Genomic DNA, 20,176 nt, shown 5'->3' with positions numbered 1-20,176 from the left:
CCGGTGTTCAGCAAAAAAATACGAGAATGAATAAAACTTCGCAGAACGTAATGTCAACGTTGTACAGTTTCAAGTGGTCGTGAAGCGGCGTCTGGTTCCAGTTTTGTATTGTACCTGTAAATATAACTGGAGAACATTAGCACTGTAAAAACACGATACGATTTCTGCCATTTTAAAGCTAAGTTTCTAAATCATTTAGTTTGCCATATATTGTATATAATGATATGTAGAAATTGAGATGCTATTCAGTAATTATGTAAAGTTCACTTGGATGTAGTGTCTTCCGCCACTACCAGCACAAGCTGAGCAGATTTGTTAGATATAAGAACGGATCCATACTTTGCTTGTTTCAACATTACTAGCAGCTGTACATGTTAACATCCATGTATATATGGAATTGTAATACAACAGTGCTTCGGAATTTCAAAGTTTCAACGGTATCAATGGCAAATTGCCTCATATTGCAGACTCCTTAACAGCCGTCACCAACACAGCAGTTAGGTGTTTCTTACCAAATAATACAGGGTTCGAAAACCGAAGCTAGATGCTGCTATCATTGTTAGCAAATATGTTCTTGGGCATGACACTTAACACTTAAAAGAAGTTGTTCCAACCAAGTGGTCACTAAATAAGTTTTTTAAATTCGTCCACTATAAATTTTATAAATATAAAAATACAATGCAAAGTAGGCTGACACAAAGCAGATAATGTAACTGTGTTATAACTTCCAAAGTTTTCCTGTACAGATAACTAAGTGACATTCGTTTATTGAAGCTTGAACTTCCAGTGATAGAGTTTGAAAGCTGTTGCCACCATGAGTTATGAAAGTCTTGATGCTCGGATCTTTATTGGGGGGTTAGATCTTGATTGTAGTGAACAAGATCTTGAAAAGGCATTTGGGATGTTCGGGGACATTTCTCAGGTTATGGTTCTGAGAGATAGAGAGACAAATGTTTCTCGTGGATTTGCATTCATGTCGTTTGAAAGTCAGGATTCTGCTGACGAAGCTATTCGAAGAATGCATGGGGTGGAGATAATGGGCCGATGTGTTACTGTTAGAAAGGCAGAGAGACAAGCAGCAATGGCGGATCGGCCGAGATCTAAAAGAGGAGGATTTCGTGGAGGAAGAGGCGGGGAGCGAAGGTATGATGGAGGAGATTTCAGAGGAAGAGCTGAGAGGAGAAGTTCGTATGATGATGACCGCCATGAAGCAAGAGACTCATATGTTTCAGACAGGAGGAGTCAATATGATGATCCAAGAGGAGGGTTTCAAAACTCAAGGAGGGGATATAGAGGGTCACAACGAGGATTTGGAGATTCGCGAAGCTATGGTGACTCAAAGAGCTTTGGGGAATCAAGAAGTTATTCGGATTCGAGGTCTGGAAACAATTACAATGGATCCCGCCCAATGGGGGGTGGGTATGATGAACAAAAGAGGGATTATAACCCTGCACCAAGGTATGAGAGTCATAGGGATGAAACTTATGGGTCGCGTGGTTATGAGGATAGATACAGTGGAAACAATAGCAGAACAGAAGTTGCAAGATCAAGGAGTCCAGTGGCAAGATATGCTGGAGCTTCTTACAGGGATGAGAGTCCAGTTGCTCAGAAGAGCAGAAGAATCGCATCGGATAGTGTCCAATATAGAAGGGAGTATACATCACCAGTTTCAAAGCGCCCAGAGCGGGGATATTCACCACCAACAAGAACAAGAGAGTCAAGAGATTCAAGAAGGGAAATTGTTAAAGATTCAAGGCCAGCTCGGGGGTATACAGAGACTTCATACAGAGATTACAGCTCACCAACTCGACGTAGGCCACGAGATCCTTCCCCGAATCAATACACTGCATCTACATACACAGATATAAAGAGCGCTGCACCAGACAGGAGTTCGTATTCAAACTCTCGTCGGCAGCTCAGTCCACCAGTGCAGAAGCGAAGTTACTCAACCAAAAGATCAGATGTTGGGTTATCCAGAAGTGGAAGGGATGGGGGAGATATAAGGGAGGTCAGAGATTCAAGAGATTTTCAGTCAAGCAGAAATACTGTGACTATAGATCGTGGAATCCCAACAGGTAATGTAACTTGATTCTTTGTAGTTCTGCAGCAGTTAAAAAGCTGCCAAGCATAATTTTGTTTATAACATTGTTTGAATATGGTAAGTAAGGAGAGTCAAAAGGTAAAGAGACTTGGAAAAGCATTTGTTTAATAGTTTACTCTTCGTAAGATTACCAGTATCTTAAATTGTGTTGCCTAAACTCATAATTGCTAACATTCTGTTGTATGCTAATGAAAATAACAAGTAAGTATGGTATGCTGATATAAATATGACCTAGTTAAAATTGAAGGTACCCGTTACCAAGAAGCAGACGTTCAATATGGGACAACAGATAGGTATGCTGCTTCTCCAAGTGCAAGACAACTAGATGGGCATGACAGAGTATCCAAAAGATCTGCACATAGAAACAGTCCACCCACAAGGAGCCGCAGATTTTAGATACCAAGCTGCCGCTATAAACAATTATGCTGAACTGTTCAAATCTGTATAAATCTGCAACTTCACACAGAAAATTCACTGAAATCAAGCAGCATATCAAAGCTGCTGGAATATTATAAATTCGAATCGACCTTACTATGTTTGCAACATAACAGGTGCTCATTCTGTATATGACTTATTCGTTACATCTGCTTTTAACTGATGCTTCATTTTAAAACAACTGCATTACAAAATTAGAACATAAAGTTATATTTCTGTGAAGTTAACATTTAGGTTGCTAACAGCAAACAGTGGTAACGTCGGTTTAAAAAAATCATTTATCAGATTGACATTGTTCAAAAAGTGGGCTGATAAACTCTGGCAAAATGTGCTTGGCATGACCATATAGGTTCCCTGTAGGTGTAGAGTATACACTACACAGGTTAATATTGCACCCCAGACGGCAGATGTATTTATGCAACAAAAACAGCAACACTTGATCTACATTGTACAACAACTGTGTCAGAATTCTTTGCTTCACAGTGCAGGTTAAATTCAACCTACCCAACAAATTTAACGGAAATAAATATTTATTTTATGAAAAACTTTGAAAATAAATTAAAAGCTAAAATGTAGGAAAACTTCTATAATAATTCAAACTCCTCTTCCATGGAGCGGAATTTACGATCTGGTTTTGGGGATTTTGATTTATAAATGTTCGTTAATAGTGACTTGGTGGACGCAAGAGAAAAACTGAACTTATCAGTTGAACTTGAGGCTTTGCTTTCATCATCACTGACTGCTATCACTCCGTCCGTTTTATCTTCAGTGTCAAAAGTTTTTTCATTAAACTCTATTTCAGTAAAACCGTCACTGCTTGTAGGAATAACTGTAAAGGAGTCAGCTTCAGATTTTCTTCTTATTCTATGATCTAATGCACTGCCCTTCATTATTAAACACAGTGGATAACTCATCTTCTGTTTTGGAGGCGATAAAAACTTATTTGCTTCACAAACAAATGATTGAAAGTCTTTGTAATCGCGGCAGTAAAAACCTAGACAGCAGCTTGGGTCCATCTTGGAGATATTTGTCTGCAAGAAAAGAGACGTTAACTTTGATGATAAAAGCTCAAAAACTCTATTAAAGATTTAGAAAGGTTTATAAATGCAGTGAAATAAGTTTTCCCTTGTTGGTTGTAACATTAACTGATTAACACAGTGTAGAAAATCCTAGGTGTAGCTAGCCCACTATGTATTACAGGTTTATTTAAGCCAGAAGTAATTGTCTTTACTATCCTGCAGCAGTCACTTCAATAGGAGTTAAAAATTGCTGAAAGTATTATTATCCCTTACATACAGAATCAGCCAGTACACCTAAAGAGACTTGTAAATATAGTTGTTGTTGTTGTTACCTTTCTGGGTGAATTACAATGATAATTTTGCAGCAGATCATTCTTGAAAGCAGCTGGGTGGTCAGCTTGTTGGCAGTAATGTGGGTCCAGGTAGAAGAGATATTCATCTAACAAAGGAGGGATTGTAGTGTGATTCAGAAGTGGTCTGTTATCTTAACCATGTTATTGTTATACGAAATGGTGGTGCTAGTGTTTTAAGTCCATGTTTGGCACTGTACAGTCTGCACCATCATATTGCTAAAGAAATATAGGAAGTGAGTTGTCATTACAGCGTTTCCAAAACACCAAATAGTCAAATACACACTAAGCATAACCAAGTAATGTTAAACCTTGTATTCATATCATAGTACTTTGCTATAAGTTGGGTAAACAGTAAATTCCGAGAGTTAAATACAGCTATGGAATTGGTACCTTGAAATCCGATAAAGTAAAGTGAATGTTTTGGTTTCCCGCCCATTATTCCAACACTCTGATCCAACGTCAGCATGGATTGAATGCATGGGATGTATATTGGGTTCAGTGTTGCTTCTCCAAGACGGACAGGGATCAACACAATAACTGATCTATTGCTTGAGGTGGTTGAGGTTTTTAGATCGGCATCACTGGCTGTGTTTTTCCATTCACACATCTCGATGACATCATCAATATAAACTGAGTAATAATTATTAAAATATATCTAAAATTCACCCTTAAACCCATCCAAAGCCCACATGGTTAACAGAATAGTAAAACATATAAAAAGTTTTATAGTAACCAGTATTTTGAAAGGACAGTTACAACAGTTTAAATAGTTATGTAACAGCACACACAGTATCTTTTATCTTTGGTGATTTTTAGTTACAGAACTTTGGTTTGGAAAACTTTGTGTAACATTTGAAGTAAGGTCTATTGGGGATTGAAACTTGGTAACTAGTAAGCGTATCTGCGCATGTAAAGTTTATAAAACCAATATACTGTGTGCAAAAGAACACCCATGTAAACTTTGATTTGTCCCACTTCTTTATTACAGTCCTATGAATAAATATTCATCTGTGTTCAACTAATTACTTGTCTGTCAATCCTTATGAACAGCCAAACTTAATGGATATCCCATGCAGTATTTATATAAAGCCACCCATTACACAACCAACCTGTACTATCTTGAGCAATGTAAACCATAATGTTGTTTAGAAGTTCTGTCTTTCCCTTGGCGCACTCTAAAGCATCTTGCATGATGTAAGCTGCAGTGTTTGGGCCATACCAGTTGCCAGGCTTGCAACGATAACTTAAACCTGTTGTTTGTAAGGATTGAAGTAATACATAATATGTGATGCAAACTCTGGCCTACATCACATCAATCATATACAATTGACTATACATTTAGACAATACACCACATTACAAGGATAAACTATGTTGTTGTAAGGATATGCTTGGTTTTCCACAAATAGTTTTGGGTAAACACAAGTCCTCAGCTTGATTAAAAACAGGTGTAAAGGTGCATTTTTGCTATGTAACAAAACAGCAATCAAGTAACAAACCAGTATACCTATTTAGTATTTATCCTTGGATAACCTTTGGAAAATAGTAAAACACATCAAGGTGCAAAGCAATACATTCTAAGAACAACTGATTTAAACACTAAGAAGTGTAAAAGCTTTATAAAAATCTCATTTGAATAAATCTTATTCATATATAGACTAAAAGCATACCTATTTCAGTAAGCTGATGCAAACTAAACGGACATCTGATATTTTGTTCATCAAGGAACCATGTTATAATGTTTCTATGGATGTCAGACTGCTCCATGCTTAGTCTCGAGGGTGTCCAACGCCAGTTTCTGCCTATGGAATAAATCAATGTGTGGTCCACTGTGTTTATTTTACAATGTAAACATACTTAAAATGGGACTATATCAAAAATATGGAAATTCAGCTCCAAAGGGGCCTAGTCTGTTTGGCTCTAGTACAGTTAAGGAGTTCCATTTAAAGGAAAAAATAAATTCAAAGCTACTCACCCAACAAATGGACTATAAAACTTTGAGCTATCATCATCTGTGCAGTACGTAGCATACAACCCCATCCTGTATCCGATGTTAAATTTGTATCTATGGAATTTATTGCAATTTTATTTTATATGGGCAAGGTCCTATGGCAAGCAACTTAATGGGTTCCGGGATTTAGGGCAGATTTTGGCTCATCACCACAGTCAGTCCACAGATAAAGTAAATTTACATCTCAGATCATATGTTGTACATAATATAGAAGAAAATATGTTTTAAATACAATAAGCAGTATTAAAATCGGAACTCCAAATTAAACTGATTTGTTGGTAATCCTGATATTTAGTATAATCAGCTTACCATTCAAAGTGGGAAAGCCTTTTCTATACGTGAACCAGAGTTTTGAATGAAAATCAACCAGAAACAACTTGAGGTGTTTAGGAAGCATATTATAACTTTCACTTGTGCTTTGTTGGCTGCCTTCTGTAACCAGATAGTTTTGGAGTTACATAAAAGGCCTTTGCACAATGGAAAACATAACTAAACCAGAAGATATGGGGTTCAAGGATCAAAGCTACCACCATTTGTGCCTTGTGGCATGTTTCTTTAAAAACCAGAAGCAGACCACATTTTTAGAAGCAAATAAGAAAAAAATGTAATCTATGACAGTATAATGCAAAAAAATGAACTTTAGATAGACAGATTAAATGTGTAATGTGATATAAGCTGTACTAAAATAAGATATAGACACTGGACTAGACACTGTAAGTGTTAAATCGGAGAATTGAGATGCTTTACATTTGATATGAACATGCTACGTCATAAAGACAACAGATTTGGACATTTGGTATAATACCCAGACATCCTATCACATGAGAATTACTGTTAAATTATTCTGTGTTGGTTCACCTGCATTTTCTGATGTATCTGATGACAGGCTTGGCTTTTTGAGATGATAACATTTACCAAGTAACCATAGTGGAGAGTCTTTCTTAAAGCTTGGGTCAGATCTCATATCTGTTATTATGTGGAAATTAGAAGGTTGAAAGATTAAATGTAATAACAAAGTGTGTGGCCGCAATCATTCTAATCAGTCTGAACACAAAATAAACAGTTACTTTACTCCTTTAAAACATAACGTGTACTTTGTGTTTGCACACTTAGTTTTACTTTTGACTTTAATAAATTAATAAGCTACTATATAGACAACCTGTTGCCGTTATAAATATATATTGCCATTGAAAACCACTTGATCATAGTTTGCCAATGAATAATAGTGGGCTTCTAATAATACAATAGGTCAAAATGTCATTATTTCCCCGTACTGCTATAATGTAAATGCATTAAAATTAGTGAAACCTGAATCGGTTTATAGAACAATTGTCAATTATAATATATTAACATAAACAAATCATTGTGCTGGCATGGTATAATATTATATTGTTATACCAAAAATATTAAGTCTAAAGTGTTAATGCTGTGAAAGCTTACCATATCTGAAGTTATTCCATGTTTCCAAGAATTTCGATTTCATATTTACTCCGTTATCTGGTTTACTGCTCGCTGGTTGAGCAGTCTCTCCATTTGAAGGGTTATTACTAAATGAGATTGACTTTATATCCTTGATCAGCTCATCAAAGCTGGATTTAAATGCCATATCAGAGGACTTTGTTAAGACTTATGCCATATTTATTTCTTTATCTTATGCACATGACGTTGGCAATTTCAAAGTCTACAGTTTTGTGGTTTAACAAAACCTTAAAAGAGACACATTATAACAGTTTATTAACTTGTAAGTTGGTAAGTTTTTGACAGAAAATGGAGTGAATTTGTATATAAAACAATGAAGTTGAAGTGTACAATGATTGTTCTGCATGAATTCATTTTTAAATAGTAGCATAAATAAAAATGGTGGATGTATACTTGTTTTTTGCTATGCGGAGAGTCCTTTTATAATATCGGGAAAGTGACACCCTTTTATCAAATATCTGTAAAAGTCTAGACTTTTGTGTCAATAAAAGTTTGGGTAGCAAAAAACGTCTTGTAGTAACAGCGGAAATATATTCATAATTCATAAGAAATATTATACACCCGGCAATGTTTTGTTGCACACAACAACTACGATAAAAATTATCATAGTCAAATCTCCCAATAACAAGACTAAGTGTTTAATGTGTTTAATACAGTATTTAATTTTATTGCCAAAATTGTCACTGGTTCGGTTGAAAACCTTGTGGCTGGTTGGGCAGTCTCGGCGGTTGGTTTTGATTGTCCTGTATTTGGATAGTTATCAAGTTACTTGAGCGTGGAATGGCCACGGGTTCTTTCTGCTGTGCAATTACTGCATGGGGAATTGATACAGCTGGTCTAGTTAGGTTCACTGAACTAGCAGGCATTATCAGTTGTGGCGGGGGTACTGTGATAGGGGGCGGGCGACCCACATTTACTGGGGGCATTACAAGTGGATGGGGAGGGGGGATGATTGGGGTTGGGGGGATTTTACTGTGGCGGTGCTGCACATGAGCTTGTAGGTCTCGCTTGGATAAGTAAGTTCTCCTGCATCCATTTGTTAAAGAACACAGCCATACACTTCCAAGAGGGCACTGCTCAATCCTCTGCACACTGTCCTTGCATCTTGGGCAATTGTTATCAGTTTTCTTTGCACAAGAAAAGCAGAATACATGTTTGCAAGGTATCATTCTTCCATAGCTACGTATTGGTAAAGAACATGTCTCACAGACGTGAATCATTGGGTCTCTTACTTTTTTGCCAATCAAATGAACCTGTATATCCCAATCATGTGATTTATCTCTATGATGACTATTCGAGCTTTGCATATTCCTCCCATATCTATTCTCATCCATGTAATTATTAGGCCTCCAGTTTCTTTCATCTTTGTTGGTATGCTTCTTATAACGATCTGATCCGTAACTGTCTTTGTGTCTTCGTTTTCTTTGCATGTGGTTATCGTCCATTTTTGATTTAAATGCAGAGATTAAAATCAACTTACGTCCTATAAAGTGCTTTATGCGTCTGGCTGATGTTTTCCAGGCTAAAAAATATTTGGAAAACTTAATTAGTTTATTGTGATATTTCCATTCAAACACTTCATAAATATACTCAGAATTACAAAACATAATTATACAACTCACAACTGTTCGCAACGAGTTATACGCAATGAAACTAGACTACTAGGGCCAGAGCAATAAGAAGCGTATTTGCGCGACTTAAAACTCATTTTAACAACTAATTACGTGTTGAGCAAATATGACTCGTAATAACTTTCTCTATATTGATCTGCTTGTTTAACCTCAGCTATTTAAACTGACATTAACGCAAATGCCATATTGATCAAGAAACAGCGAGTGTGGCGTGACTGTAACCATTTCGTGTTACGGGGATATATACCAATTATATGACAAACTAATCGAACAAAGCGTAGCAGCAAAATCAGCGCACGCTATCGTGATGCGAAGTTTCAACATATCTACAAAATTGCACCCCATATAAAAACCGTATATAAGATGTTTATGTAGACGTACAAAAAGCGTCGGCTTGCTACAATTTTTCATTTGCAGTCGCATGTGTGTATCTTGTTAGTTAAGGAGTAAAGCAAGTAATTAAATCTTCGTTAAAAGTCAAGTGTAGGAGTCTATGTGGTTATGCATCTTTTTATACGCTCGTATTATATCATCTATTGGAAAATTAATGTATAGCTTTAATGTAGCAGCGGCGAGTTGCGTTTTTTTTTAAACCCATAACTCTATAACGTTTTGCTTATTTGATGTAGTGACCTATGTTTACATTGAATTAACAGGGGTGTATGATTTAAAGAAGGGTAAAACACAAGTGGGTCAAGGTAGTTGCTGAGCGAAACTTCCAAAATGGATTTCCAAAACAGAGCTGGTGGAAAGACTGGCTCTGGAGGAGTTGCTTCTTTATCTGATGCTAATCGTGATAGAAGGGAAAGGTTGAGGCAACTTGCACTTGAAACTATTGATTTAAATAAGGTTTGTAGATTTAGCTGTTGTTAAAAACGATATTTTACAATCGTAATCGTAAGAATACCAGTGTATAATTTTGTAGACATTTTTCATTTACTACCGAATGCGATAATAAGTCATTAACTTATCACAGCCTAGTTATATGTTTTTTATTTACAATTATTATTAGTCCCACTTCAATTACCTATAAATTGCTTTCAGGATCCTTATTTTATGAAAAATCATCTTGGTTCATATGAATGCAAGTTATGTTTGACGCTTCACAATAATGAGGTAAGTGGGCTGTGTTGTCAGTGGTGAATATTTCGACGATAACTCAAGTTATGTCAAGCGCTTAACTACCAGATTGGCAATAAATAACTGTTGAAATTATCTGTCGAAGTATTTTAGTATACAAGCTTGTGTGCTTTCATACGTTAGGTTCTGAGTGATGGGCCAACCCTGGCCTAAATCTCAAAATCCATAGTGTCACGCTATAGGGGTTAACCTACATTGAATGGAGTGTAGTATTATATCACCATCTAGATCTGTATACCTGATATTCTTAGGTGATGTTAAAATAAAACAAATATAAAATTTAAATAATGGTTTTAAACTTTAATATCCGGAATGTTTTGTATATTTTGTTCACCTGTTGTGTAATAAGTCCCTTTTTAACTGAGTCTAATTATCATATTATATTTCAGGGTAGTTACTTGGCTCACACCCAAGGAAAGAAACATCAATCCAACCTCGCAAAGAGAGCAGCAAGAGATGCAAAGGAAGCTCCCATCCAACCTGCTCCTGTTAAACCAATGGTGGAAGTGAAGAAGTTTGTAAAGATTGGAAGGCCTGGTTATAAAGGTAGGAAAATATACTTGAAAACTAAGGTGTAATGTTAGGAGTGCCCGATGTCACACTATCTCTTAAAACAGGGGTAAGAATGTGAGATATCATATCTTTTTACCACCCACATATTACGCCAAAAGTAGGTATTTTATTATATATATATCAATGCATAGTTACTTTTCTGCAATTTTATACAAATAAATAAAACCCAAAAAGAAGAAAAAAAAATAGATAGAGAATTATTTTTATATTTCTTCCAATATTAACATCGAATTAATAAGCTACTTATTATTTCCTAGTCACAAAGCAAAGAGTCCCAGAAACCGGTCAACAAAGTTTATTGTTTCAAGTTGATTATCCGGAGATTGTTGAAACAATTCAGCCTCGACACAGGTTTATGTCAGCATATGAACAACACATTGAACCACCGGATAGAAGTTGGCAATATCTTCTCTTTGCTGCTGAACCTTATGAAACTGTTGCTTTTAAGGTTTGCTATATAAATTTATAAGACAGTTTTTATGTTTTGCCTGTTGTCTGATAGTAATTCTGTATTATGAGCATGAGATGAGAATACTAACATGCTCTTTACTGTTTTTATATTTTTGCTACTTTTTTAATTAAGAGCTGTGTAATGTTTTGTTTCACTGAACATATTCTGATCCCGTTTAACCTCCAATATTACAGGTGCCAAGCAGGGAGATAGACAAGGGCGAGAGTAAATTCTGGACTTACTGGAACAAAGATACAAAACAGGTTAGCTTTATTCTTACCATAACACAAGTATGTATATGGTACAACCAGAAAGCCCATACATTACCGAACTTGGTTATCTTTTCCCAATGAATATAGCATCATTAGCATGTTTGAAGGTAAAAGACAAAGTTATGTTATCATACATGCTATATACCTTGGGTTTTTTGCACTGTAATATTACTACAAGTACAAGTACAACCAGTTAGTTTTACAAGACTATGTGTCTAACTATCGCAGCCTTCCTTGCAAACCAACATTAACTTTTCTTTGTTTAGTTTTTCCTCCAGTTTCATTATAAGATTGAAATGAGACCTCCTCCCATGATGTCAAACCCCCGGGATCGAATGGATGATGAAGAAAATAATCTTCTTCCTCCAGGAACGCTTCCCCCACCTCCACAGATGGATAACGATGACATGAACTTTGATCACCCTCCAAATTTCCACGACCGAATGCCTTTTAACCCTATGGGACCTCCACCCCCGCAGAATGGGCCTGGGGGTCATATGCCCCCACCTTTTAATTTCAGAGGCCCGCCACCCATGGGTGGGCCCCCAATGATGGGGCAAAGGCCCCCTATGGGACCTCCTATGATGGGAGGTCCACGTATGGGTCACCCTGATGGGTTTATGGATCAAGGGCCCCGGGGTCCTGCCCCACCCCCTCCGCCAATGGCCCCGCCTCCAGATTCAGATGACCCTGAAAACTAGAGAGTTTCCCCTTAAACCCCATAAAGTCTGTCTGTAACATCAATCATTTTTAACTTTGTGATGTAATAAGAAGATTTGTTCACAAACAACAAGTGTAGAAAATATAACGAATTTTGAAGAACTTTGGAACAAAAATATAAAAAAAATGTATTTTATCGACCCCAAACTTGGTATAAAACATGGACCATTATAAAAGGAGGCCATTAAAGCAGGGATTCTTAAATATTTTAAAGGGTTGAGTCTGTCACTGTTGGATCCTTTGGATCTAAAAAAACTTTGTAACTCTTGCTGAAAATAGAAAATAAGTTAAGTGAAGGTTTAAGAACACAGTTTCAGCAACCATGGACTGAATTGGTACATGCAGTAAAGTACAGTGGCTAGTATTTGCGTAGGATTTTACCTTTCTGTAATAGGAGTTGTAATGACAGTCTATGTGGGTGAGGTCATTGTCACGGACCTGGGATTTGTGCCAGATTTGGTCTGTTACCCCAGGACTTCAAACGAACGGTGTGTTTGAAGTAAAATATCAAGTATCATGGTTTGAGGAGGAAGAAAAAGAGATTTTGGATCTTCTTTTAAAAGACATACGGAAGAAAGACTTGGGCCGGTTTTTCCTTATTTTTGGTGACAACTCATTTTCAGTGTTTATTTTTGGCGAAGTTGGTTTCTCTTCAATGATTGTGTCGTTGACTTGTTTAACTTCTAGTTTTTGGCTCTTAGGGTGAAGGAATGATGAGAGAGAGGAGAAGATAACGGTTTCAAACGGTTGGTGTGCTTGCTTACGTGAGCTGTTAAAAAAAAGAACTTTGTTAGATACTTCAATAGTAGCAGATTGAACTTTTATGTAAAGGAATTACGATGTTGGTTTTTAAATGTAGAAAGTAGGATAAGAATCCATAATGTAGCAGGATATGTGCATTTGGCAGTTATAACCTGATGAGGTTAAATTTACGAAAAACGGAAAAATGTCAATAGTTAAATAACATTCCAACCTACCGGTCTATACATGAAAACTTCCATTGCAAAATAGAAATCCAATCCCTTCTTTCTTGACTGCTGGTTGTGTACATGTAGTATGAACGATCAGGCATTTTGATGCTGGAAATATAAAGTTACCACTGTTTATTTTGTTATGTATATATAGCTGTACTTTCAGGGCAATGGATAGAGTGAATGTTAACTTATATATGCTCACTTGCAGGGGCAAACACACTTGTTATTACAAACCTGTTTTGTTTCATTTGATATAAGGAAGAGTTTAAATTTCCAACTTAAGTTGACATGAATTTATAAACCAACCTGAATGCATGTGGACGACCAACATGGTCAGCATCTGCTTGCATTGAAACATAAGACGTCAAGTCCAATATTTTCAAAGGATGTCTGTCTGCAGGTTCATTATAATAACAAAGTTGGTATCCACTTAATGTGAACCAACGTATGTTCCAAGACTTCACTGATCCTCCCCTCTTGGTCATAAACCCTTGCTTTGTTAGACACTGGAAATAAAAAGTTGGGATACTTGAATGCAGTGCATAGTATTTAGTATTGTATTGCAATAAAATGCAGATAACTAATCTGTGGATAAGAACTTCTGGAAAAATTCTCTTAGTGCTTTTAATCAGGTTCAATATTTTGGGACAATGAGTTAAGCTGTGTTTCAGAAACAGGTTATTCTACAAGGGTGAGGTCCTACCCTATGATATAACAGCGAACTGGGTTTGTTGGTCAGAGTTGCTTTTATTTTTACACGTTAGGTCCTTGTCCAGGACCTGAGTTTTGACCCAAATTTTACCTATTAACTCAGGACTGTTACTTTATCAATGTTAAGTTAAGTATACCCCAGATTGTTCCCACGAGTCGCACAAATTATCAACATCTCGAATCGCTTGCATTGTGATTGCTCTTCTTTGTGTTTCGTTCACCGATGCTGTGACGTCTTCCATCATCTATGACATCACAAGGAGAAACTGTTACTCATCGCATTGTGACATCATAAGTGAATAACCTTTCATTATGGTTTACTCAATGTAAGAAGTTAAAAAGAGCTGCCTTATATCATAGAAGTGATTAATCATACATCACCTACCCATTTATGTATACAAAGAAACCAACCACTCTTATATATCAAAAGTACCATTATGTTTGCTATAACTAGACACTGCAATTTAAGCAGAGACTAAACCAGCATCTGCACTGCCAGTGTTATTATTGCTATTTCAAAGGCTTATCTTTTGATATTCAGCAAAAACCTGTCGGGATAATACATTTACTTGTGTCAGAAAAATCTCCATACTTACATTCATGGCTTGTTCAACAGGGTTACGATCAGGATGACTTTCGTTGGTGAATTTCTTCAGCTCTCTAAGCAAAAGCGGATATTTACAAAGACGTTGAACCGGGGATATTATGAACCCTTCAAGATGAAGAAACTTCCGCGTTTTACTTGCTACACGATTTTTCCAATCCTGAAAATGTTTATTTCGTTTATTTGAACAGCTTAAAATGTTTGAAGAATCCTAAAACTAATACATCTTGGTGTTTCGGTAATGTACCAAATCTGGCCAATATACTAGTTACTGTGGTATGTCTTACCATAGAAACTTACCCATAGATAGTAGGGTAGGGGAAGACGGGACACCTTTTCATTCTATTTTCTCGTCCCATTTGGTAGTAAACAAAGAAAATTCAAAGAATTATAAAACTGTTTTCTTACAGGGTCCATAGACTATTGTTAATTGTTTAAAATACGATGGGGATCTTTGGGTATTCTGTGATAAAGTTATCCTATCTTCCCCTACCCTACTATACAAAATTATACTTAGTACTAAACTGAATTTATTTACATTGAAGTTAACTCACATTAATAAGTTCCATAATAGCTGGATCTTCTTGCAGTTTATAGCTGATCTTTTGGGCATTATTAAAGTTTGCACAATATTGTCCATATGCTGCAAAATCATTGCGCTGAAAAAAGTGCTAAGCATTAAAGGTTAGCCTATAGTTCACACATCAAATCAGTAATCAGAGAGTAAAGAAAGAAGCATACAATATGTGATTTTATCATTACGTTTAAGAGACCCAATAATGGGGCCCTTAATATCTCAAGAGACCCATTTTGGATTCAAATAATCTAATGCTAACTTTGACTGACTTACATGTTTCATGAATAATTCTCCAATACAGTTTGTGTGGTAAGGATATGGATCCATGGCTTCTTTCAGAGAGGCGTAAAACGTCACATGAAGTTTATGAACCTCCCGTATATTTGATAACATGTCACTCACAGTCTCACTCGTGCATGACGGAATGCTGTCGTCACGTGAACATTTTTGGAGGCTTGGAATCATAACCTAAATAAAAACGCAAAATTAAGTCTTTGTTAACATGTAACGTATTTATCCTCGCCAGGCGGGGCAACGAAATTCAGTGTATCACGGGATTCCGCTGTGCAGTACAGTGGGGTAAGATGGGACACCTTTAGCACATAATATCCAAATATCCCAATCATGCTTTGAACAAATAACAACGGTATATGTGAGCCGATACTTTGAATACTCTTCGTTTATCACCAAATTAGACGAGGAAAAAGAATGAAAGATTTTCCATCTTACCCCAAACTACTATACAGTGTTTTCAACATGATAACAAAGAATAGCTTACGCTATATTAGCAAAGACAGGAAACAGCGGTCGTTAAAACAAACGCTTTCAAGATTAATTGTCCCTGGATTTTCCTAGAGGAAGCAATCAAGGTTGATATCAAATTTCAAAACCTGGTGTTTTGATCAAAACCTTATTATTGCAAATGTTACACAAATTTGTGGAATTGTTTACAGTGTATGTTACATCATGTGCGTGTTTGCGCGCGAAGGCGACGAATATTGTGAAGTCATACTAACGACATGAGCGACGCTATACGAGCATAACTTCTGTGAAACATAAGATTTGTTTTTGACACTTGGCAGATTTGAAACCCAATACGGTGGCTCCATGTACCTTTAAAATCAAACTATTTACTCGTTTTAATGAAAAAGTAAATGAAACTTGTTTATCCTCGCGTGGCAAGACAATGTCATGAATGATAGAACAGGTGTTGAATGTTGAATTTAACTTTTTATCCTCGCGTGGCCGAAAAACAACAGTCGTTACACACGTATATACCTTATGCCCACTTACAAGTTACCATATACCTCGTGGAAAAAGAACGAATGCTCTTATCACTTACGTCCACTATAAACTGTAGTAGTTGTGTGTAATCTTCCTCGGTTTCAAGTATTTCCTTCAATACATACATCCTTAATCTTTGTTCATTAGTGAGCAAATGTCCCCTACTATGACCATCGTCCTGGCCCTCAGCTTCACTTATCTGCATGGACCGCATGGTCTTTCGTACAGTTCTGTATTAGAAAGGAAAAATTAGTTAATCTTGTGCATATTTTTCGTTTCATTAGAAGTCTAACTTGGTAATAATTAGTATTCAGCAAACTGTGTTAATGAGTATACGACATTGTTAGAGTGATAGACAAAACACTCCAATACATTTCACCCACTGGCGCACTGAACTCTAAATTCTATAGATAAAAGATAAATCGTACGTTTTTTATCTGCAGTCAAAATATTTAGTCTACTACAGAACGTATCCCAAAGAACGAAGTTAAAACCCTATAAACAATTTCTAACAACGGCAGAAATGCAATCGTTAAGAAAGCACTATCACGCAGCAAATTTGTCAATTTAATCAACAGATAAGTTTATGTCCATTACTCCAGACTGGTCGTGTCACCCCTGCTGATACAAACGCAATATAACGTTTAACATAGACGACAAAACTGCACAGCAGTTGTTTTACTTACGTAGGACCCCCCACTGAGGGCGTGAAGGACTTATCGTTTTCCAATAAATTAAAGTCTATTCTGCAGCCAATGACGTTTTACGCTAATTAGTTTACAGTGGTCTTGGTAAAACAATTATTTTTCTTTTCTATACCATTAATGTACATATAGTAGAATGGGGAATATGGGACACCTTTTTATTCTATTTTCTCGTCCCATTTGGTACTAAACAAAGAACATTCACAGAATTATATAACCGTTTCCTTACGACCCCTATGACTGTTGTTAATTGTTTAAAACACGATCAGGATATTATTTGCTAAAGGTGTCCCATATTTCCCCACCCTGACTACATCACTAATCCTTACTACCAAAGTTGTATAACCTTTTTTGGCTTAGCAAAACATCTCATTTTGTATTCCTTATCCAACTTGAAAGCTTTGTTTTACGAACTAATAGTTGACTTTATTTCATTTCTGTGGTCACAGTAACGAAGGTCGGAGTATCATACGAAAGCGAAAGAACTACGGGTAAAATGACAGTCACTATAACACGCTTATAGTTAAAAAAGAAATACAAAAGCTTCTTCGATAAACGGTAGCAATCCTACACTGACCAATATACTCTTCTATATATGTACGTGTGAACGACATAAACATAACCAAGGAAATATCTATATTGTACAATGTGTCTCAAGTTTCCTATACTCAACACAAATAAGTTCCTATTTATTCGGTAAAACGGAAGCCCTACCTAACATCTATCTATACTTTAGCCTTAAATACCCGCATCCTAATCTTGCTTAACACTGTTTTATTTGACAACCTTTTCTTGCGTAGTTTTTACCCTTGCGACTGTCCCTTGCTAATTCTTTTATCTTCGCTGTTTTAGTTAATCTGATCATTATTTTGTATTTAAAGAGATAAGAACATCATCTATTATAAACATATAGAAATGGATAAGAATCTTTAATATTATAGGGTGGGGAGAAGTTACACAAAATTCATATTCACAGATCGACAGTTGGCATAAGGCCGTACGCGGATATCATTTTTGTCATGCTTACACTTAACAGTCTGTTATACCCTAACTCGATCGCAGGTTATTCGCCTCTCTCTTTAGCAATATAATACGATTTCTTGAACCTTGCTTGTAGAGAATGCGTGAAAATAAATCAATAAACTGAAAACAGAATTCTTAATCATTTATTATCCATATGCTGTATAGATTACAGCTTTTCGAGATAAAAGCTTCTATAGACCTATAGACTATACCGTCTAAGGCGATTACTTTTGAGGATATAATAATATTTATATTTTACACTAAACATTCCTGTCTGTTGTTTAACGCTACATTCGAGTGGGCGAACTACTGTACTGTAAACATTGCTAACTACAAACTGCGCATAACGCATTTTTTAGCGGTAGTTGGCTCATTAGACAAAAACCCAAAAAATCTTTTCAAATCATTATTCCTTAGAACATGATTCGAAATGTTATTGTGCTAAACACACCAGATTGTGTCGTCACCAAAGCAACACAAACCGCGTAAGTTCCGGATCATACTAACAATTCATTATGACGTAACACTGCTTAGAGTTCTATTGTTGGATATGAATTGAAAACAAAACTTCAAATTATACATCTACAACAGTTTTGTCGATTTTAGAGAAAAAAGTTTTAAATTGGCTGACTTATTTAATCTTACTTTCAGACTAACAAGGCCAGACGATCAATTTAATCAATAAATCAATTTAACATACAAATAAATGCCTACTTTTCCCTATCTAATAAAATTTAGACGTCTTCACCAATTTTATGACTTTCTTTTCAATATATTTTACGATATAGACCAACCACATACTTTTTATACAACTCAATTTCCTGTAATAATCCTTCAGCGAGGTCTAAATTTGCATAAAAATTTATAACACTACATATGGCTTTGAAACCTAACTAATGTGTTACAGAAATAATATTCCAACTGAATTTTGACGTAACAGAACTTAACAAATGACGCTTCGAAGATTCCCCGATACGGCGGGTTCGACACGCTTTATTACGTCATAGATCAGTTTAGGAGAATAAACGTAGTTAAAAATTTAAAGAATGTTTAGATTTAGAAAGATTTTAGAAAATAAAAACTTAGTTTGAATTTTAAAAACGCGTAACTGATTATATTCTGTTTTGATCGATAAATCGTAATAATCGATAGGTTTACATTAACGTCAGGGGTTTCTATTACGTAGTTTATGAAAAGCGCTTTTCTTATATGCTATATTACAGATATGGTAGTCGACGTATTCGTGATTTCTGTCAATTTAAAGCATGCCCTGTGAAGTCACTATGTTAAGATTCTTTACTGTGGAGGTCGCCTTATTAACCGAAAGTAGAATATACGAAATTTTCTGGTTAAATTTAAACTAAATCAGAACGATTTTCGTCTCGGTTCATGATAACTGTCCAGTTATAACATACTGTGTGTTTTCGTCTATACACCAGGCACAAATCGTGTATTTTTACATGTACCTCGTGCTTATATTGTAACGTAACAGAATGGATCTTCTTATACCAAACGTGTATCCATATACGTAACACCCCATGCAAACACCCCATGCTCACTTTTAAGCTATAACATGGATATTTTCTTATACACCAAACACATGGTGTATTCATTTACCTCGTGCTTCTCACTGTCGAGTTATACCATATATGTCTTCTTATACACTAGACACGCATGGTGTATTCATTTATCTCATGCCTAGTGTCTTGTTAAACTTAACCCCATAATACTTCAACCGTACAAAAACAGAACGATCGATCATGTCCAGATTTACAGCCCTACATCATACCATATTTACCTTCCCCGTTTCATAATTCCATGCATTACGGACTTCTTGCGTTGAAAGCTCTTGGCCCTTCGTTCTACTGCGCTCTGGGTGCTTTCATGGCTCCCAATACTATTAGCACGACTCCTGCGTGGCGGAGTTAACATCCTTGTTATTTAATTTTAACACAAAGATAATACACTTAGTACAGGCACAGGATATCCTATATTTTTTCGAACAAAAATAATAATATTGTTTAAAATAATGTTTGATAAATATTTATTTATACTCTTGCGTTTCTTTCTGTTCTGTTTTCCCCGTCCCATTCGATAGTAAAAATGAATAACAAT

The 20,176-nt window shown here is 36.1% G+C and overlaps 5 protein-coding genes across 9 annotated transcripts; 2 read left to right on the top strand and 3 right to left on the bottom strand.

Moving 5' to 3' along the window:
- Window positions 1-715: 715 nt before the first annotated feature.
- LOC100178981 (glycine-rich RNA-binding protein RZ1B-like) lies at window positions 716-2,742 on the top strand. Of its 2 annotated transcripts, none has more exons than XM_026835401.1 (2): window positions 716-2,075; window positions 2,337-2,742. In XM_026835401.1, exons 1-2 carry the CDS (start codon window positions 815-817, stop codon window positions 2,495-2,497), a joined length of 1,422 nt encoding a protein of 473 aa, XP_026691202.1. In that variant the 5' UTR covers window positions 716-814; the 3' UTR covers window positions 2,498-2,742. The 2 variants fall into 2 exon arrangements, with proteins under 2 accessions (XP_026691202.1, XP_002129706.1); XM_002129670.4 differs by having other exon boundaries at window positions 718-2,075; window positions 2,349-2,742.
- On the bottom strand, window positions 2,731-7,623 carry LOC100176661 (cysteine protease ATG4D). 2 transcript variants are annotated; one of them, XM_002129757.3, is made up of 9 exons: window positions 7,359-7,623; window positions 6,777-6,884; window positions 6,228-6,350; window positions 5,883-5,972; window positions 5,578-5,709; window positions 5,018-5,158; window positions 4,299-4,538; window positions 3,888-3,994; window positions 2,731-3,567 (listed from the first exon to the last, which is right to left on the bottom strand). In XM_002129757.3, exons 1-9 carry the CDS (start codon window positions 7,522-7,524, stop codon window positions 3,121-3,123), a joined length of 1,554 nt encoding a protein of 517 aa, XP_002129793.1. In that variant the 5' UTR covers window positions 7,525-7,623; the 3' UTR covers window positions 2,731-3,120. The 2 variants fall into 2 exon arrangements, with proteins under 2 accessions (XP_002129793.1, XP_018668478.1); XM_018812933.1 differs by having other exon boundaries at window positions 6,228-6,347.
- Window position 7,624: 1 nt separating this feature from the next.
- On the bottom strand, window positions 7,625-8,957 carry zf(ring/c2h2)-1 (zinc finger (RING/C2H2)-1). Its single transcript, XM_002125345.5, has one exon. The coding sequence runs from the start codon at window positions 8,840-8,842 to the stop codon at window positions 8,078-8,080; it is 765 nt and encodes a 254-aa protein (XP_002125381.2). The 5' UTR covers window positions 8,843-8,957; the 3' UTR covers window positions 7,625-8,077.
- Window positions 8,958-9,660: 703 nt separating this feature from the next.
- zf(matrin)-2 (zinc finger protein) lies at window positions 9,661-12,331 on the top strand. Its single transcript, NM_001078439.1, is given in 6 exon segments — window positions 9,661-9,877; window positions 10,073-10,144; window positions 10,558-10,714; window positions 10,999-11,189; window positions 11,387-11,455; window positions 11,731-12,331. Coding segments are annotated over 6 exon segments (1,050 nt in total). The 5' UTR covers window positions 9,661-9,751; the 3' UTR covers window positions 12,166-12,331.
- On the bottom strand, window positions 12,219-20,029 carry LOC100182975 (rho guanine nucleotide exchange factor 4-like). Of its 3 annotated transcripts, none has more exons than XM_026835399.1 (9): window positions 19,860-20,029; window positions 16,393-16,564; window positions 15,324-15,518; window positions 15,028-15,144; window positions 14,466-14,633; window positions 14,007-14,114; window positions 13,465-13,664; window positions 13,162-13,263; window positions 12,219-12,953 (listed from the first exon to the last, which is right to left on the bottom strand). In XM_026835399.1, the coding sequence occupies exons 1-9, from the start codon at window positions 19,991-19,993 to the stop codon at window positions 12,692-12,694; spliced, it is 1,458 nt and encodes a 485-aa protein (XP_026691200.1). In that variant the 5' UTR covers window positions 19,994-20,029; the 3' UTR covers window positions 12,219-12,691. The 3 variants fall into 3 exon arrangements, with proteins under 3 accessions (XP_026691200.1, XP_002125428.3, XP_026691201.1); XM_002125392.4 differs by having other exon boundaries at window positions 15,028-15,132; window positions 19,860-20,024; XM_026835400.1 differs by lacking the exons at window positions 16,393-16,564; window positions 19,860-20,029 and adding an exon at window positions 16,067-16,174.
- Between the last annotated feature and the right edge of the window lie 147 nt (window positions 20,030-20,176).

The sequence above is a fragment of the Ciona intestinalis genome, chromosome 8 (assembly GCF_000224145.3).
Source record: "Ciona intestinalis chromosome 8, KH, whole genome shotgun sequence".
NCBI classification, from domain to species: domain Eukaryota; kingdom Metazoa; phylum Chordata; class Ascidiacea; order Phlebobranchia; family Cionidae; genus Ciona; species Ciona intestinalis.
Note: the sequence above shows the minus strand (reverse complement) of the source record. Positions and strands in the feature narration are given on the sequence as shown.

Bases quoted from the DNA above. Each gene is read 5' to 3' on its own strand.
- LOC100178981 (XM_026835401.1), top strand. From the start codon at position 815: ATGAGTTATGAAAGTCTTGATGCTCGGATCTTTATTGGGGGGTTAGAT. The intron at 2,076-2,336 runs GTAATGTAACTT...AATATGACCTAG, and splicing joins AGATCGTGGAATCCCAACAG to TTAAAATTGAAGGTACCCGT.
- LOC100182975 (XM_026835399.1), bottom strand. From the start codon at position 19,993: ATGTTAACTCCGCCACGCAGGAGTCGTGCTAATAGTATTGGGAGCCAT. The intron at 15,519-16,392 runs GTAAGTGATAAG...GTTTTTATTTAG, and splicing joins TACTACAGTTTATAGTGGAC to GTTATGATTCCAAGCCTCCA. The intron at 13,665-14,006 runs GTATACTTAACT...TTTTATTTCCAG, and splicing joins ACTCGTGGGAACAATCTGGG to TGTCTAACAAAGCAAGGGTT.
- LOC100176661 (XM_002129757.3), bottom strand. From the start codon at position 7,524: ATGGCATTTAAATCCAGCTTTGATGAGCTGATCAAGGATATAAAGTCA. The intron at 6,885-7,358 runs GTAAGCTTTCAC...ACATAATAACAG, and splicing joins ATGGAATAACTTCAGATATG to ATATGAGATCTGACCCAAGC. The intron at 5,710-5,882 runs GTGAGTAGCTTT...TTTATTCCATAG, and splicing joins TTTTATAGTCCATTTGTTGG to GCAGAAACTGGCGTTGGACA.